The 19,947-nt window shown below is 37.2% G+C and overlaps 1 protein-coding gene across 2 annotated transcripts in view; it reads right to left on the reverse strand.

Annotated features, from left to right (window-relative positions):
- Kcnh7 (potassium voltage-gated channel subfamily H member 7) overlaps nucleotides 1–19,947 on the reverse strand; it is a 446,649-nt gene that overhangs the window by 118,581 nt on the left and 308,121 nt on the right. Inside the window, exons 4-6 of one of the 2 annotated variants that reach the window (XM_006984601.4) lie at nucleotides 14,612–15,040; nucleotides 10,040–10,060; nucleotides 2,366–2,580 (exon numbers count right to left, since the gene is read on the reverse strand). In XM_006984601.4, coding sequence (XP_006984663.1) covers nucleotides 2,366–2,580; nucleotides 10,040–10,060; nucleotides 14,612–15,040 — 665 coding nt within the window. The remainder of the gene's footprint in view (nucleotides 1–2,365; nucleotides 2,581–10,039; nucleotides 10,061–14,611; nucleotides 15,041–19,947) is intronic. The other variant, XM_076569567.1, reaches the window with a different exon arrangement.

Raw genomic sequence — 19,947 nt, forward strand, 5'->3', positions numbered from 1 at the left:
CAATATGGGCATTTTCCCCATTTCCCTTGATAACTCTTTCCTTTGTTTCTTCCCCCTCATCTTCCTGCCTTCCCTTCTTTCCTGTAGCAGACCTTTGTTGATGCCCACTCTACCTCTGTTCTAGAAGGTTCTGAGGATGTGACTAAAGGGACCCTTAACATATAAAGAGGAGAGTCATAAAAACATGGAGTGAACACATTTCTTGTTATGCACTTAGCACCAGGAGGAATATTTGCCACATACAACTATCAAGTGTGAGGGTTTTTGTTTGTTTTTGTTTTTTGCTTTGCTTTAGACAGGCTCCCACTCTGTTGCCCTGGCACTGGTCTGGAACTCACAGACATCCATCTGCCTCTGTTTACTCTTGCTGCACCACCTCACCTGACCAACTCTGAGAAGTTTTGCCAGCCCTCAACCTTGTCTTACTCTCGCACAAGCAATTCAAACTTAATTCTATGCCGTACAGTAAAAGGCAAGCATTAAGCTCAAGCTTGTTTGATTCTAACTCCTGAATTTAAATATCACACACTACCTAGTTTGATCAGTTACTTCTGAGATCCAGATGCAGTGTCTCAGTGTTACTTCTTCTCTAATCAGTCTTGCCTTAAAGCACAGTTATGTCCTCCATAAACTGTGTTCCTGGATTCTTTAATAACAGGCATTTTATTATCAGATTCATATGCTATGTATATTTGTGCATACATCCCCATTACACTAGGATGAAAGAAATTCCTAAAGAAGGTGCCATCTTTGAGCCACACTGGTCTCACTCTTTCCTTGAAACAGTGGACGGGTTAGGTGTGGTAGGACAAGGGTTCTTGTGGCAAACTAACTCACGATACCCTGGATGTTCAAGGTATTACTTTGTTTTGTGTGCCTAAGAAGGAATGCTATGGTGGCCTCCAAATTAATTTTTCAACTATCAGAAGTAAAGATACCTTAATTTCTAAAGTTTTGTTCTTCTTTTGGAATGAGAAGACCTGGGCAGATCCACTGGTCAAACATTCCAGCCTGACCACAGTTGGCTGGAACTACGTTTGGGAAGTCCTACACCACTGTTCTTGGCCAGTCCTCATCATGTTCGCTATGCTCCAAACTTCACTCACTCACGCCACTTGCATAGCCACACCCCTAATATTGCCAATGTTGCTTCCATCTCCTAAGTACCTTACTTTCTATATATCTATGTATTAGTTACTACTTAAGAAGAAAAATTTAAGATATAGAAAGTTGTAAGTAAAATTCAAAACTGCCAAGATGATGTCAATACAATATGAATAATAATAGAATATTTATTTAACTCTATTATATTAGCGGCCTAATATTTACTTAACTAGTTAAGAAGAGGAAAAGACCAATAGTAGTGTGCCTTATTACCATGCAAATATGAAAGTACATTCTAGGGATGCTACCACAAATGACACACATATTTTATCAACTCCAACAAATAAAAGTTGGTCACTTCTAACCATAAGAGATGCCTAGTGGTGTCATACATATCTCATCATTTACGAGGGGTTTTGTGCAAATAGCAATACAGCACTACCTGTGGTAATTACAGTTCAGAAAAATAGTCTTTGTTAATTCAAATTTTCCAGTGCTTAGAATAGGGGTTGGGATCAAATTTACCTTTTTTATTGGGCTGTTATTACAAAGTCTTGCTGGCGAATATGCTAACTAAATTGTTTGTAGAAGAATTGCTTCCTGGAGAAATTTTAGAGTTGTGGATCCCTAGCATAGTAAATGCACTCTAAGCAAAATCTAGGGACTGCTTAGGTGGTTATTTTGACATAATAAGTATAAATCATCTTTATTCTTTGAGGCAAGACTTTGGGGCAATGCCTCTTTATCGTAATTCAGGTTGCAATATTTATTTGAAAAATGATGAAATATTGTGGCTGTGAGATGCATTGTTTCACTCTAATATTTTATCAACTCAGGCAGCTCTCCTTTCTACCAGCTTGCATACAGCTTAATTTAGTGGGATAAGTGCAAAAGGAGAGGTCACAGTTAGGAGTAAATCTCAATTAGACCTCTAAAGTTCCAGTACACACATCCGTTCCATTTCTTTAAAAATGCTTTATAATGTCAGGGTTGGCAGCAAGTCAATAAATGTCTGAGAGTGACAAATAGCTGCATAATTACCTCTGAGCAATAAACAATATCAAGTTAGTTCAGTTTTGCTCAGTCTAGTCACAGACAAAACTCACTGTAGCCAGCTTTGTTAATGTTTCCTTAGGAGTTTTTAAGTATCTCAACGTATTGAGATAAATGTCTTCCCACTATTCATCAGAGAGAAAATATTCGTTATGGTCCAGCAAATAGTCCCATAGCAGTTGCAATGTAGTGTAAAGTAATGCCCTACCTGGGTCACTTTCTCTGTCACGTTGTGTGTTCGTTCTTTGACCTTGGGTGCAATAATAGTTTTATCTGAAGAAGGAGGGGATGTATTCTTTTTTTCAGGTTTGACCTCTGAAAAGTTCAGAGTGAGCTGAGGAATCTTGTTGATGGTGCTGTATTTGTTCAGGTTTGAATCCGACGTGGACCCCAGCAGACTGGACTTGATATGATTAAAAGGCCCTGGAAAAATTGGAGAGCATTTGTAAGAATAGTATCAGAAGAAATAGAAAAAAAAAATTTAAAAGAAAGATGGTCTTGAATGCCTGGCTAATGATCCATGACTGGTGTGACTCCCATGACTAAGTGAAGTCAGGTTATACGTGAACACCTTTTTCCACAAAGAAGGACACGTGAGAATCAAAAGGGAAATTGTTGTACTAGAAGTGCAAATGTCAGCTTCTGCTGTGGACTGGCTGCTTTTATTAAAGGCTGGAAAAAAGAGAAGCAAAATAAAACAAACAAAAGACACTTCATGTTCTGCTCCTGGCTGGATTCTACTGTTTTTGTTTCCTATTCTGGGGGTGACATAGAGAAGGAAGCCTGACCAAGTTAAAAATCATATTGGTCTTGAAATTTATGAATGTTTCACTTACACAGCCCTGGCTCAAGTTACTCTCTTTCACATGTCATCAAGAAGTGACAAGCCAGTTGCTTTCTTCAGGATTTCTACCCCCTATATTAAATGATCCATGCGTTTCTACAAGATTCCTGCCTACATGAAATCGAAAACGACCAAGTGTCTCGTGTGTGTGTTGTTGTGTGTGTATGTGTGTGTGTGTGTGTGTGTGTGTGTGTGTGTGTGTGTGTACACACTCATATTTTCTCACTCTATTGAAATCTTCAGGATTCTTTTAGGGATCTTGAAATATTTCTTTTCATTTTATTTTTCAGTTACATTAAAAAAGAAAAAAGAAAAATCCTGTAAGCAGATTACACAAGGATGTTGCCATGGCAAACACAACTTAAGCTAGACATAACCACAGTCAGGAAACAGAGCATGTCTGGGTTGGAAGCTCCCAAACACCCTTGACATTCTGTTCTTAGAAACACAACTGGGAAGAGGCCAAGCCCCCTGGTTCCCTCATTGAAGAGCCCAAGCAATGCCATCTTCCTTAGGGATGAATCTATTATCTGCTATTTATGGTGTCAAGAAATGGTCTGGAGTTCTTACGTGCTGGATTAATTGCTTACTCCATGTGGTATGGTAGCTCTTAAAACTCAGCATCATGAAGAACTAACTGTTTAAAATTCCCGAGAGCATGAGTGTTACTCAGTATGTCTTTCACTGAGAGAGTGGGGGCGGGTGGGGAGGACTGCCTTTTAGTTCCTTCTCCCATGTTGTTAGCCGACCTTGCTCTACTACCACCGTCCTCTGGTGCCTCCCATTAGTGCTCCAGCCCTGGTGCCTGAAGGCTTTAAAAACATTTAAAAAGTATAATAAAAAATGTTGTTCAGATGGGGTTTTCCTGTTTTGTCTATTCTTTGCCTCAATTTTAGGCACATTTGTTAAAATCTGTAGCACATCTAGGACTTCAGGCTTCTTAGACACTGTTGTCCTTCTCACTGAAATGCTGTATTTTCTTTCCCTGGATAATTTGTCTGCACCTACGGATATGACTAAGAGACCTAGGGTAACAAAACCATTTTGTCTACCTTTGGAATTTATGTCTAGACCACCCTTCTTTATGTTGTATTTTTGCAGGAAATTTTCTACCCAGCTACTCTAGGATGTTGAAAGGCAAGCAACATATGTTAGTGTAGTTTTATTCCCCTCATGGCTATTTCTGGTCAGTCCATAGAATTAGCTATAGTTATGGATGGAGGGGCTGAAATATTGCCTCCAAGGGACATTTGTCAGGGCGCCTTTTGATTGTCACAATGATGGAGGACTTTGAGTACCACAGTTCTTATTCCCACCTTGACAACCTGTTGCATATGAATTCATATAGTTACAGTGCTTGAAATGGTCTGAATCTCTAATGTGTTCCCAATAAAGCAGCACAATATACTTCATAGGGTTGCAGTGATATTAAATTTCTAGAACTACACCTATCATGAACATGGAAGATCATACACTGCTTTAATGTCCTCACATAATTATGTTAGAAGTATGTCACTAGTTTGGAAAATCATGTTATTTAGAATTGCAATCTTTGTAGCATTTGAATGGTCCACACAGAATCTTAGAGTTCTGATGACAGTTTGCGTCTAAACCTGACATGTGCATATATGTAAAATAAGAGATTTGAGTCCTCTTTGATAACTAGAAGCAAAATTAAATTTCCTGGTAACTACCAGAATTACACTAAAGTTCTTAACAAAGTGCCTTTTAAAATATTTTACATCATTATCCCTTTCTAAATGTCAAATTGCATGTGACCTCACAAACGGAAACCCACACTTTAAATGCCAAACATGTGGTATGGTTTTTAGTGTCAGTATATAACACTCTAGAGACCTTCCACAATTTCTTTATAGTGCTTCCACGGATATTTCTGCCTACTATTACTCATCATCTTATTTATTTTAAATTTTAATTAATTATTTGTGGTGTGTGTGTGCACATGCGTGCACGCATGCTATAATATACTGGGGAGCACATGTAGAAGACATAGGACAACATTTTAGTTTTCTTCTTCTAATGTGAAAGGATCGAACTCCACTCAGCACTCTTGAGAAGTAAGTGCTTTTACCTGCAAACTTATTTCGCCAGCACTACTCATTCTTAACAAAGCATGTGCTTGGCAAGATAGTTTTCAACATGAAGATGAAAATATATCTTAACACTGAATAATGTGTCTATCTTCTGTATAAGTCATTGTCATTACATTTTATCATATAGAGAAGTATTTTGAAAGAATGCTTAAAAGGAAGGACTGCTCACTTGTGAGAATATCACACTCCCTAATTTCCCTTTCATGTTTTCTTGGTTTATTATTCTTTGGAGTACTTAACACATTTAGAAATTTGTTAAAACCCAATTTATTATCACTGAATATGACTGCTTTCTCATTTTACTATTTTTAGAAGGAGTGTTCAATCATATTCTTAATTTCCTGAAAGTCAACTTTTTCTACTGTAATTATTGAATTACGTCCTCAGTATATTTATATTCAAACACTAGCATAGTAATACACATATTATATGATCATAAACTGCTTTGCCTTTGTGAATCTTTGTATTAGAGTTAGTTAGAGGACCATGCTATTATTTTAGAAATGGTTAACTATCTCTGAATTCCATTTTAGGAAAGTCAAGTGAGTAAAACAAAACACTTGCTGAGAAGAGGATTATTAGAGCTAGGGCTGAGAAACTCTTTGATAAAATGTCTTACTCAGATGCACCTCTGAATTTACATACTCTTTAGAGTCCTTAATTTAGCTTCTCTCATTTAATATAGAAAAACGTCTTCGAAATTGTCAATTCATTTTATTTGTTAATAAAGGAGTTAATGAAAACTTTCTTTTGAATGAATATATTTAGTGAATTCAGCATAACAGTATATTTAAAATGATTTATGCACCCTCACTCAGATAAGGCATCTCAAACTTATTTTCTCCTTTATGACAAAGCAATGTCCTTCTTTCTCTTGCTTTGAATCAAATATTTACACCAGAAGTCTTTTAGATTCTGCAAACTATAGTCTTCACAGATTTCTCCGAAGTCTATATAAATTCCAATGGAATAAATTCCCAATGCTTTAAGGCAGGGATTAGTAATATTATTTTTCACCAATTGTAAACTAAGCCGACAGAACACGAGGCCCAAAAGGTACGAGTCAAAGACCAGAAATCAAAGTACAAGGTTTCCTACCTCCTAGATCTACATTCAGAGAGGCCTTGGCTGAGGACTTAGAGTTGATAGGCAGCCTCACTGACAATGATCATGAACAGATGGGATTGGGGATTCTAATGAAAGAAAGGAGAGTAGCCTGAAAAACAAAGTCAATGAATTTAAAGAGAAGGAGCAGGCAGAAATAAAAGGACAGGATAGATTCAGTTGAAGGGAATATGAGACTCAAAAGTGTACCAGGAGACTGATGGTCTCTGAGGGACCCTTGCAAAAGGGATAACAATGTGAATATGCCAGTGTGTGTTATTAGAAAATGGAAAGCGAGTGACCAGGTCGACTGCAGCAACAGTTGGGTGAATTTTAATACTAGTGCCTGGTGAAATTATAAAATGAGCTACTTTTTCCAATGATGCATAGAGATTCAGCAATAACTAAGAAGAATTTTAGATTTTAAAATACTTAAAATATATATGATGAGACTATTTAAGTTTATCAGGAGTAAGAAAGTGCTTATTTATTACTGTTGTTGTTGTTGTTGTTGTTGTTGGTGGTGGTGGTGTGTGTGTGTGTGTGTGTGTGTGTGTGTGTGTGTTTGAATTTATGGGCACAAATGCATATGGACATCATAGGACAATTTCATGGAATTGGTTCTCTCTTTACGTGACTTAACATGGTTTCTTGGAATCCAACTCAGGTTGTCAGGCTTGCATCTTCTGGCAGCAAGGGCCTTTACTTTGCTATCTTGTTGGACATGTACAGTATTTCTTAGGACATTGAGTTTATTTTGTTAAATGTAATAAAACACATCACTAATGCATATTAATATTAGTAAAAATGCCAATGTAGCATTAGCAATGAAGCTTTGCCAAAGAACCCCATGAATAAGCACCAGCCAAAAAGTGTTGTAGCACTCAGAAAAAGACATAAAGAAACACTCATCAAGTTATTTGGATTCAGCATCTACAAATTCTGTTCCACTGCATGACATATAATTTGCCAGACAAATTGTCACCACTAAGAGTCAATTTGCAAATCCTGGTAAGATCAGAGGCATCTGGGAAAAGGCCAATACAACTTATGAGAAACTAGTTCTGTCAGCGCTCTCTCTCTCTCTCTCTCTCTCTCTCTCTCTCTCTCTCTCTCTCTCTCTCTCTCTCTCTTTCTCTCTCTCGTTAGGTTTCCTGGCTACAGTGGAGGTGATTGCTTTTAGCAATCTTGAGAGCATTTTAGTTTCTGACTCAGGATAGTGTCATGCACTACTTGGAAACTGGTAAATATGGAATAGAAATCTGGGGTCTTAGGAAACAATATAGGGGCCCGATTTTTTTCAAGGACTTATTTAATAGGATGAGAGGAGTAAACGTTGTGTCTCTTTCTTAGAATGCAGAACACGTGAACAGACCCCTGGGTGTGAGGTGGTTTACAAGTGACGAAAGTAACACTGGAATCCTCCTCATGTTCTAGAGATATTGCCTCAGATTATATTATCTAAACCTATTCTGCCATTTGTTAGAAGTAGCTTTCCTCCTCCTCAGACAGGGGCTACAGTTTCTAAAAATAACACTTATCTGTTGTTTAAAGTGTCAGAGTGCCAAAGAAACTTATTGAAGGGAAACAGAATCGACCTCAGGAAAAAGCTTGGGTGGAAATTGTTTTGGAAGAAAAGGCTGAGTGCTAGTTTGCTGTTTTCTGAGGTGAGATTTTATGCTTAGAGTTCTTGAAGCCAGAGAATGTATCTCTGTCCACTGGGGACAGATGGGAGGAGGAAGGATTTAAGCTAGTGCTGGTTCTCTGTGGATGGGGTTCTAAAACAGACTTCCCAAGATAGTTAACGTATGGCCTTTTCTGAAAATAAAGATGTCTGTATTCCCTGTGCAAAGGAGTTGGGCAGCACCTCAGCTTTAAGGGGATCACTCAGACAATCCTGCAATCCCTTGTCTCATTATGAGTTTATTTATGCTGTTTTGTAGGAAAATGATATTTGGTCAAAGTGGGTGATCCTCAATTGTAACGATACATTTTGTGTTCAAAGGAGTGTAGAAATGTATTTTTTCTTTTATTTAATATTTTATTTATTATGGCTTAGAGTCAGTATTTATTTATGTTTCTAGGACATGCCACATTATCCTGTATCTATTTGTAGTTTTATGAAAATGGCAAGTGTAAAAGTCATGTGTATCTGAACTATATGCATACACACAAAAGCAAAAGCAAAACAAAAGCTTCAATCAGGCAATTGGGATTTCTATTATAAAATAGAGGAAATAAGAATAAAAGTTGGCATAATGGAATAGTTAATGGAATTAAAATAAAATGGCTTTTTTTTTTTTTTACAAATAGATTAACTGGTGGTAGTTTTTTCCCCTCTCTTCCTCCCTCCCTTTCTTCCTTTCTCTCCCCCTTTATTTCTTTGGGTACTGTAGATCTAGTCAGAGCTCACACACACAAATGGTCTACCCCTGAATTATATCTTCATTACCAGACTACTAGTTTAGGAGACAAACTGGTCTAATTTCTACATACTTCAAACAAACTAGATTCATTTCTCACGTTAGTTTTCAAAAAAAAATTACTGGAAAAATAAATGTGTATTCATTTATTCATCTTAAGCTTTAGTATTTCCAAGGACCAAGCAGGCAGCAGATCTTTATGTTCCCTTTGAGGATTGTTTGTGAATTGTCAACTAAAACTACCATGCACAACTAGAATTAGTTTGTTCCCTTTTAAAAGTCATAATGGACAGACCAAGGACAGAATAGCCATGTAGATAAAACCCCATCCCAGTAATGGAGGGCTGCTGCACAGACCTTTCTTGCTTACAAAATGATAGGAAAGGCAAAGGGAAAATTTCATCATCTCGTTTATTTCCAAATTGTCCTGGGATTCTGATCACATAACATCTACAGTCTCTAGTACTGCTCATTCATCAGCCACAGCAGTTCTTAATTAATTAGGGAGGCAATTAAGAAGTCAATACACAAAACTGCACAGTGGTCAGAGTACCAGTGACATAAAGAAGAGGCCGAGACAGCAAGTTCTGAGTCATGATGGTTACTGGTGGAGACATGTCCATGCAACAAACATGCATGAAATGGATCACTGCCACCATTTACACACCCACAGCAGCATGCATGGCCAAAGGTCCAGCCGAAAGTTTGATCCTTGCATCTACTGTGAAAGCCGAAACAGAATGGGATTTCAAATTTTAGCCAAATCCAAATTTATACAGAATATCTCCCAGCTAAATAGTGCCCTGTGGTAGCTGTAAACCATGCCAGTGATTAGAATAATATAGAATGCAATTTAAAATGGTTGAAATATAATAGAGGAAAAATAGAAAAGGACTGTCATGCAAGCACAATATACTACTACAGTAAGCTTAAAACCATACCCCCTGCCATCCAGGAACGTGAAACTAGTTTTAAGGAAACAAAAGAGGAACAAGTGAAGTGATGCTGTCATAGAGCTCTTTGATCATTTTATTTAACCTTGTACTCAAGAAAAAAAAAATAAAAAACAAAGTCCCTGAAACAGCTTATGTGCTTCTTTTTACAACTGGAATATATTCATCTTGATACTTGTTTCTTTCCAAATATTTATGAAGTGTTCACCGTCAATCTTACATCCTTTTGTTCAGGATGAAAAGGTGTTCATCATCGCTTTGATGGCACAGCAGACAAAGTAATCATGTCTCCAGCAAAACCAAGCCATGATGTCTCCACCAGGCACCTGGACTAGCTGAGGGCAGCATGGAGATGTGGCATCAACAGGGCATACAGCAGGCAGTTAACATGCCAAGTAAAGGGCACTTTAAGCATCAGATGGCGGATTTGAGTTTATACTTTACCTTTGACATTGCGACCATTGTCTGTTTTGAGCGTATAAGGATAAAAGAGAGAGAAATATAAAAAAGAAGACTAAAATTATGTTAAGCACATCAAACTCGCTTAGTAGAAGCAATCAGAGAAACCAGGATGTAAATACAGAAAATGTAACTTTGATTGCAGTTAATATTATAAATCATTAACAAGGCAAAATGCACAAACTGAAGTATCAGCCATAATAAACGTAAATATGTGAAATACTCACATCACTTAATTTAAACAAATTGTAAGTAACAGATTTTATAATTACACCATTTTGGGGCAAGATCTGCACAGTTGCTGGCAATTGTGGTAATTTACAACCTTGTCAAAAGCCAATTTTGATGTCTCTTCAACTGTAGCTTGTAACAAATCAAAGAAAACCACACAACATTTTGCATGTCAAATTATTTTTCCATGTTCCTAAACCTTAGTATATTAATGTGTGAAAAGTTTGTAAGACAATGGGTTACTAACCCTCAACTGTTCTTTACCGTTTGGCTTAAAAATACCAAGCAGTGTTTAATGAGCCATTCATAGGCAAAAATAATTGTAATGTATCAGTGAACACTTTATTGTATAAAAAGATTTTGCAATTTTGTTACACCGCATAAATCCTAGAATATTTATAAATTTGTTTATATGAAAGCAGCCTGTTTTCAAATCTTGGCATAGAGTGCTTTCAAATTTATTTTGAGAGTAGAAATCTAAATGTTTCCTATGTGGTACTAAAAATATGTATTAATATGTATTACCAGCTTTGAAATACACAAGCTTAAAATAAATGAAGTCATAACAAACCATTCAAATACATGCAAGATTTGAGAAATGTATATATTTGTTGCCATCTATGTTATCACTATGCATATTCAAAATTTGGGATAGAGCATAATTGTTTCCAAGCTTATATTGAAAGTAATTTCAATACTGTGGTTTATGGAATTGTTAGAGGAGACATTGCTGTGGACATCAATATGTGCATAAAATATGACTTGCAGTGGCAACTTTCTCCTCTCTATTAATACATCATTTTTAAAAAAGGACCACTGGATAAGTTTGTGTTTACATAGAAATAATTTCACCCTCAGAGTAGTCTACAGTCATTAGCAAAGTAGTAACTGCTTTGCAGGTAGTGAGAAAAAACTATAAGTGGGGCTGGACCTTAGCTTGGGAGCAGAGCACTTGATTAGTATTTATGTGGCCCTGGGTTTGATCCTCAACACTGCTGAAAACCACTAACATAATGTTCACTGTACAACACACACACACACACATACACACATACACACACACTGTGTGTGTGTGTGTGTGTGTATGTGTGTGTGTGTGTGTGTGTGTGTGTGTGTGTGTGTGTGTACTCACTAAACCCAAATCCTATGAAGATAATTGGTAACAAAGCATAGAGTTAGTGAGGCTTTGACACTGAGGAAGAATGAGAAGATTGAAAGCAGAAATGAGCTGATAATTCTTTGTTATTTCTTCTATGCCCATCAGCAGTTTTATTTAATTAACTGATTTATTTTTTGGCGAAATTGTTCTGAAGTTAAAGGACAAAATACCTACACATTTATTAGTCTGGAGTCACATATTGACTGAATAATAGACATAAATGAGAAGACCATGTAAAATATCATCTAGTCATATGTTTATAAAATATTTTTAGTACTCTAAAGATTGAGTACTTCAAGAGCACAGTGCTGCTTTGGAATGAGAAGATCTTAACTCTAACTCTGGTGGATCTAGGATTTTATATCTTAATCATTTTCAAGGGTTCATAAAACTAAAATCAACTGTGAAGGTTCCCATCTATTTTTACTTATGCTCACTTTCTCAAATACATAGAGTTATATGGCCCCAGGAATGGTAGTTCCTTTAAAGCCCATCAGTGATTTTTAGGGAAGATCATTTCATGGTTGAAGTACGGTGGTTGAATGCCCTGTGAAATTATCAGTTTGCAGGATATTGACTGTGGTATTGGTTCTTGGGTGAAACTTTGCTGGGAAAGTTTCTAGTCCCAAGAGAGGAGGAAAACTGAGAATGATCTTATCACCAAGCATCTATATACAGATCCTGTACTGAGAAATCAGAAAAAAAAACATCGTCACCCTTTTCTATAATTGTATTAGTAACTGTGTACTATGTGGAGGCCACCTGAGCAGAAAATAACAAACACAAATTATAAAACTTGATATACAATACTGAGAAGTTCCATCGAAACACGGGTGAAGCATGCAGGATGTGTTGAGTCTGACATGTTTGATTTTCAAATTTATTATCATGAACTCAGTTTCCTATGGGAAAGCTCTGACGATTTAGTATATTTGTTAAAGATGAGTATATTAACTGGTAGGGACAGACTAAAGCATATGCTGTTTATTTGAAACACCACTGAATTTATTGTAATTCATCCACAGGATTCATTGTTCAAACATCCAGTTATACAGTTCATTCAGTCAGAAAATACCTAACCCATTGTTCCTAGGTGGTCTGGAACATAATTATCTAGCTTGGGAACTGTCTTTAATTTTATTTTTCTTTGGACTTTCTCCAGACCATAGATTAAAGTGGATGTGCTAATTGCTCTTGTAATGTAGTTTCTCCAATTTGTCTTATTCCAAACTATTCTGTTTGTTCTGAGACAGTGTTTTCTCTCTTTTTTATTTTTAAAATATTTTTATTTTATTATTAATTTAATTTTACATTTTAGCCAAGGATTCCCCTGTCCTCTCTCCTCCCACCACCCAGCCTCTATCTCTCTTTGAATTCCTTCCTTGCGCTCCTACCAAATTCATTTCCTTCAGCTCTTCTGTCTTTTCTCTTCCACTGTGCCCTTTAGAAAGATCCTCCACATGATTCAATACTAAGGCTTTGGTTTAAATCAGTATATGTGGAGAAAGGAACTCATTATATCCTTATGAGTAGGATATTGGAAAATGATTCATGTGTATGGTCCTCTCAATGCCAAGGCAATGGTATTGAGTATCTGTCATAAGTAGAATACTAGGCTGGGTGCTAAGTCTACAGAACTACAGACACTAAAGTGCCGGTCAAGGGTGGCTCATGACATCTTATTGTTTTCCCTTACAATTATACTTGATTTATATTTGCATATCTCTACATGTGTGTATGTATATACATGCATGTATGCCTATATGTACATATGTTGGTAACTATAGGATGTAATAAACTCAGGCTTCATTTCATTCAGGAAATCATTTGATTCCTCTGGTTTGGGAAGGGGGAAACCAGTGCTTGGGGTTTAGTAATAGTACGAACAGGGAACAAACAGCTAAGAGGATTTTAGACAAAGTAATGAAGGAGGAAAATGTATGGTATAGCTTTGTGACTTAGCAAATCATCTTGGTGTGAGGCGTCTCCAAAGGAGCTAAATTGAATTTTAAAAAGTAACTTTTCTCATGGGGTATAATGGTTATGCCATAAGGAACCTCATGGGTGGACATGGTTTTAAAAAGACAGTTGACAAGCCGGGCGTTGGTGGCGCACGCCTTTAATCCCAGCACTCGGGAGGCGGAGGCAGGCAGATCTCTGTGAGTTCGAGGCCAGCCTGGGCTACCAAGTGAGCTCCAGGAAAGGCGCAAAGCTACACAGAGAAACCCTGTCTTGAAAAACCAAAAAAAAAAAAAAAAAAGACAGTTGACAACAGCCTTGGTGGCAAAGCCACTTGAAAGGGACCTTTCAAGAATCCAATTCTCCAAGGGGTTGGAGAAGAGTGTCTGAGTGTCCAGGCATGCTACTCTTACTTCCAGACTCCCTGGATGTACAGGGAGGTCTCCTGGAGTAGGAGTCAAGGAGGGGGTAATTGTGGCAGGGAGGTAGTACCTTGCCCTGTGGCAGTTGTTTACTGTCCTATCAAGGGAGCTTTAAACTGGTTCCTAACCTAGGAGATTTAAATGAGACTTAATGTGTGTCAAGCACATTGCCTCAGGCGTCCTAACTACTCAAACAATGTCATCCATTATCATGTTAAAGATGGACTGTTTCTGTGGTGTCTTTCAAAGCACATTTTTCACTCTGGCTCATTTAGGAATGTGATCCAAGAGGCTAGAGAGAAAATAAATTCTGATTCTGCTTTCCAAGTTGCTAGTGAGTTTCCCCACTAACCTCTCCTTTCCTTCCCTTCCCACCTGTCTCCCACCACTGATGGTCAATAGCTGTGAGGGCACACTGTTCTTTCTTTCAGGGTGTGATCATCTGCTAAACCCAACAAAATTAATTATGCTTAAGATGATAGAATTCATCACCTAATCACATCTTAAATTAAGCATTAATTAATTAACACACCAGGAAGCAGGCTGATAATGGTTATACTATTTCAGAAACACTGATAAAGAAGCCAGAAGAAACCAAATTACTCACTGGGGTTCAAAGAGGAAATGAGAAAAGATCCTTAGTGCAAAATTCGTGTTTTTAATAGCTTTTAATCACATTTCTTCTTTGAAGAAGCAGATTACTGTTCAATTTTGAAACATTGTAAAAATAAACTTTCATTACCCAATTAAAAAATATTTCCATCTTTAAAAAAAAATTAAACATACCTTCACTGGCATGCCGATCTCTAAATATGTTCTTGGGGTGGACACTGAAGCCTTCTATATCATGAACTGAAGATGCTCTCCTTATGCTGCAGAGGCTCTCCCGTGATCTGGAGTGTGTTAGCTGGGAACTTGACTGCAGCCTGTCAGGGTAGAGGCGGTCCCATTGCCTCTTGGGAGAGGAATGGTCCAGAGGTCCAGATATGTTCACTAAGGGAGAACACTGGCTAGGCTGTATCAAGGCTTTTGTATCATCTGCTTCAGAGGGACTGCAACTTTCTTTCGTGGGAGACTTAAAGTGTTTCATGGCCACAGAGTCATCGCTGTGTTTAGATGAATCAATGACTACCACATCTGGGTCTTCCTGTGGCAATGACTGCTTTCTGTATGTTAGAACTCTTAGACCGGGAAATTTGAACCCAAAGAGTTTCCCTACAAAAGAAGACAGAAAAGAGTATTCTCACTCTATGAATATATAATTAAAAAATAAACATAACTCATATTTGAATACCATATGAAAGAACTGCTGTACTTAATACTATTAATACTATCAAATAACTATCTATATTTAATTTATTCTGCTTTAATGATAAATAGTGTAAAAAGTTTTATGAGATAGTATGAAATATACATATATATATTTATATAAGTATATACATATTATTGCTTTTGATAATTACAAAACACCTCAATGAAATAAAAACTTTATTTACATGACAAAAAAACTTTAGTTCCAGTAAATACCCACAATTTATATAAGAAAGAATCAGGGATGAGTGTGGTAGTAAAGGTATTGATAGTAGTAGAGAAGGACATGAGCTTGAAGTGGGCTTGATATGCTGGAGTTTTGTTTTTAACAGTGTTATAAGACCAGTTTGTGTGGTAAAAAGGAGATCAACTGTATACCAAAGGCTTCTCAATCCATCTGGTAGTTTTGATGGTAGCTGACAAAAGAGATGTAAAGATAAGATGCATTTATTTGTTTGTTTGTTTATTTATTTTTATTTGTATTTGTCACATTTGTTGTTCCCAAATCTAAGAATGTGATGTGAGATACTGCACTTACATAAGAGTGGACATTGAGAAGTTATCTAAATATAAACATTAAAGAGTGAATATTAAGCTTTTAAATAACAGCCGAATAAACAGACATTAAAGAACCCAGTATTAAAATATTAAATAAATAAACACACACACTAGTAGTTGAGTTGTAAATTAAAACAGAAGGAAATTATCTTTCTCCCTTCAATTTAGCAAGAAATAGGGCTGAGGAGCTCAACATTTATCTTGACTATTGTTAATATTCTGACTCACCCCTTGAAATTCCACCCCTTTGGCACTGACCTGCTTCCTGACAAGCCCCATTCTAAGGAAAAACTCCTCCCCTTTCTCTGTCTCTCTCTTCCACTTTTTCTTCCATAAGGTACACACCCTAGACCTCTCTCTCTCTCTCTCTCTCTCTCTCTCTCTCTCTCTCTCTCTCTCTCTCTCTCCTATCTTTCTCTTCATTTCTCCATTATAATAAACTCTCCACATGGATGCAGCATCTGGATTGTGAATTAATGGCCATCTGCCCAGCCTGCCACATCATACCAGGATGGTTCTCTGGGTGCACAGGATGGGGGGTTAGGGAGGGCAGAGGAGTTGGGGGGGTAGGAAGGGTAGAGGGTAGGGAGGGGGATAGGGAGGGGGAGGAGTAGGGAGGGTGGAGGGGTATGGAGGGTGAGGGGTTGGAAGGGTAGGGATGGGGGAGTAGGGGGTGGAAAGTGTGATGAGGGTGGGGGGTGGGAGGGTGGCCACATAATAATTCATAACAACTATCCTGAGGGTTTGTTGCTGGGATTGCAAATTTCTGCAGACCCTTTGGAGGTTATCTGCCTATATTTATCTGCTAAAATAAAAAAGAAAGCACACATTTCATTTGACACAGCAAGATTTCATTTTAAGATTCAAAGACATTGAAATAGAAACCATCTGACTTTTCATTGAAAGGACACTGGTTGAACCATTATAGCATTTTATAGTGTTTTATGGGAGGCTTAAGATACTAGAAAATGCCGGGTGGTGGTGGCGGCGGCGGCGCACGCCTTTAATCCCAGCACTTGGGAGGCAGAGGCAGGCGGATCTCTGTGAGTTCGAGGCCAGCCTGGGCTACCAAGTGAGTTCCAGGAAAGGCACAAAGCTACACAGAGAAACCCTGTCTCGAAAAAAAAAAAAAAAAAATACTAGAAAAATTTCATGCTCTAATTAAAAGTTGTTAAAATGTTCTGTTTGTTTATTTTTAAATGAGACAGGGGTTCTCAGTGTAGACCTGGCTATCCTGACTTGCTCTGTAGACCAGGCTGGTTTCTAACTCAGAGATCCACCTGCCTCTGCCTCCTAAGTGCTGGGATAAAAGGAATGTGCCACCACCACCTGGCAAAGTTGTTCAAATGTATTCTTAAGAGTAATACACATTTGACTTCATATACTTATAATATTATTTTCAATAAAAACCCTAATAATTTATTTGTGCATTTAAGTTGGAGGACAGCAGAGAAAAATATGGAAAAACAATCTGAATTTGTAAAGTGGATTTGCTCAGTGAGGGGGGTTGGAAGCAGCGTGCATTGATTGCATCATTTTATAGACATCTGTTGTCTATTGAGTTTGCTTTTTAAAAATAGATTTAAAAAGTAATAATTCAAGTAAACTTCCATCCTCAAAGGAAATAAAAAGCTGAAAGCACCCAGACAATAATTTGTTATCTATAGATTCTCTAATGTTTCCAAGAAAACCCCAGATGTGAAATTTCTGATGCTAACAGAGTGGTGTAGGCCTGTGTTTCCCACATCTGCAGATGTGTTTACTCCTACTTTGGACAGGTAGCTCATGTCTTACTGCTTTCGTTCTGTCTAATTAATGGTAGAACTGATTCCTTGCCATCGAATGTAGGTCCTTTTTCATATTCTCAGCAGTGTTGTTCATCTCCCAAAGACAATGAGTTTTATGTTGTTAAACATTCACATTGGATAAAGTAACTATTCTCACTTCTCTCTGTAAGTTCTTTCTTGGAGAATGAAGATACATAATCTCTACCCTGATCTTTACTTCTCCTCTTTGGCCTCTAGAATCCTCCATGATGGCTTTTTTATTCCTCTGGAGGCCCATGCTTCTTTCAGATTCAGGGCTCCCTTCTGTTAGATCTTTTCCTTCTGTCTACTTAGTTCATCCTTCAGGTGATAGCCCAGAAGAGTTTCCTCAGAGAGGCTTTTCCTTTCCTCTGAACCAGGTTGATATTTCTCCAGTTTCCACTGCATAAGGTAATAATAGACGTAGTGATTTCTCAGTTAACACTTTCTATACCCTTGCATGGAAGGCCTTGTTTATTTTGCCTCAGTTTTGACAAAATAATCAAGTATGGCCATAGAGTTATACAAACACATAATAAACTGAGTTGATAATGTGCTTAGTTTAGATTAAAACATATAGTTACTCTGATCATTATACTTCTGTAATCTTAGCCTCCTGGAACTGTATTGACTCCTATGTACTTTACAACTGAGTAGAACTAAACAAATCATGAGAACTCTACATCATGCCCTGTATACTGACATATCTCCTATTATCAATTTCACCCTTTGAGACAGGGTTTCAGTTGCTTCCATTCTGATTGTTGAGTTTACACAGAAGTGTTTTCAAGGCCTTTATCATCTAGGAAAATAGAGATAAAATGCTTGTTGGAGAACAATTTAGAATTAAGCAGGCTATTTATTATGCCAAGATTTCACTTGTAGTCTAGTAGTTAATAATGTTAAAAGTAATTGAAATAGGATTTATTTCTCTGGTAAAATGCTATTACACAATACAAGTATATTAAACATTATATTGTAGATTAATATACAAAGATGAGAGCAACCAATCTGCACAAGTAAGATTGGATATCAGTGTAAGACTATAAGTGTTTTGAAAGCATTTTTACATATTTCTACTAACAATTTTTATATGCTCAAGTAAATTGCCAAGTTAAAAATCAGTGAGCTGCATCAAAGTCATTTGATTAGTTTTTAATGCACATGAAATTGAGTTACAGTTTACAAATCAATTTTGCAAGTTTTATTACAATGCATGGAAAATCAATACCCACTTTTACTCATTTTTCATCAGTTATGTGACACCCCCTCCAAAAAAAAAAAAAAAAAAAAAAAAAAGAACACCCAGTAGCTCTCTTAAATTAATGAGCACACAGGCATTTCTTTTGCTCCTGTAGTTCAGTCACATCAAGGTGGTCCAGATGGTCTTTTCCACACCACTAAGTTAATATGACCATGTTGTATTGCATTACAGATTTAGTTGTCTCCATGTAGTTCACGCGGAAAGAATACACACTGAGAAACTGGTGCACTGCTGTACTTCCTTAAGGGATGGAATAGAAAACGTAGATAAGTGGAACTGTTGTGCCTTTTAACTCTGCAAAATGTCTTGCTACGTCTTCAGATTTTGTTAAATTTACTTTCTTACTTGGATAATTAGATTTTATTTAGTCTCATGTCTACTAAAATAGTAAACCTGAAATAGGAAAAAACTCAATATTTTTTTTCACAACTCTTATGCATTGTCAGAGAAGAGGAAATACTGATAAACTACTTCTATGAATGTAATTTTGCTTAAATACACAATTTAAATAACAAGTACTGGTAGTTATGTATATCAGAAACAGTCTTTCTTGGGGAAAAGATGAATATTCATATAAAAAATTTCCACAAAGCTTTTAATCGTGTTTTTTCTTTCAACTGCAAGTTCTTGTTTCCTTCATTCTGTTTATTATCATTTCACAAAATTTTATAACATTGATGATCTAATAATTTTACTACTAAAATCCAATATGTGACTTCAAAACATTTATGTCTTTCCTGGTTGGTTGTTCCTGGTTGAGTTTTGTACCAAAAGGAGAGCTCCTTAGGTGTCAATTGTTATGCAAAGGGAGCTACCCTGTGGTAAGGCAAGGAGAGTGTGGAGGGAAGCTGAGCTGAGAAGTAGTGAAGGCTGCGAGCTTTTCCCTTAGTGAAGAGCTGAGGTGGGTTAGAGGGGATCACTGAAAACAGACTTGCTGGGCAGTGGTGGAGCACGCATTTAATACCAGAGGCAAGAAGATCTCCGTGAGTTTGAGGCCAGCCTTGTCTAGAGATAGAGTTCCAGGACAGCCTGGGCCACACAGAGAAGCCCTGTCCCATTCAGAGAGAGAGAGAGAGAGAGGGAGAGAGAGAGAGAGGACAGACTATGTAAATGTTTTCATGGGACTAAATTCAGGCACATTCACTGTAAGGAGGGACTGGGAAGAGGTAGTAATGTCAATTCTT

This window comes from Peromyscus maniculatus, chromosome 4, assembly GCF_049852395.1.
Source record: "Peromyscus maniculatus bairdii isolate BWxNUB_F1_BW_parent chromosome 4, HU_Pman_BW_mat_3.1, whole genome shotgun sequence".
Classification (NCBI taxonomy): Eukaryota; Metazoa; Chordata; class Mammalia; order Rodentia; family Cricetidae; genus Peromyscus; species Peromyscus maniculatus.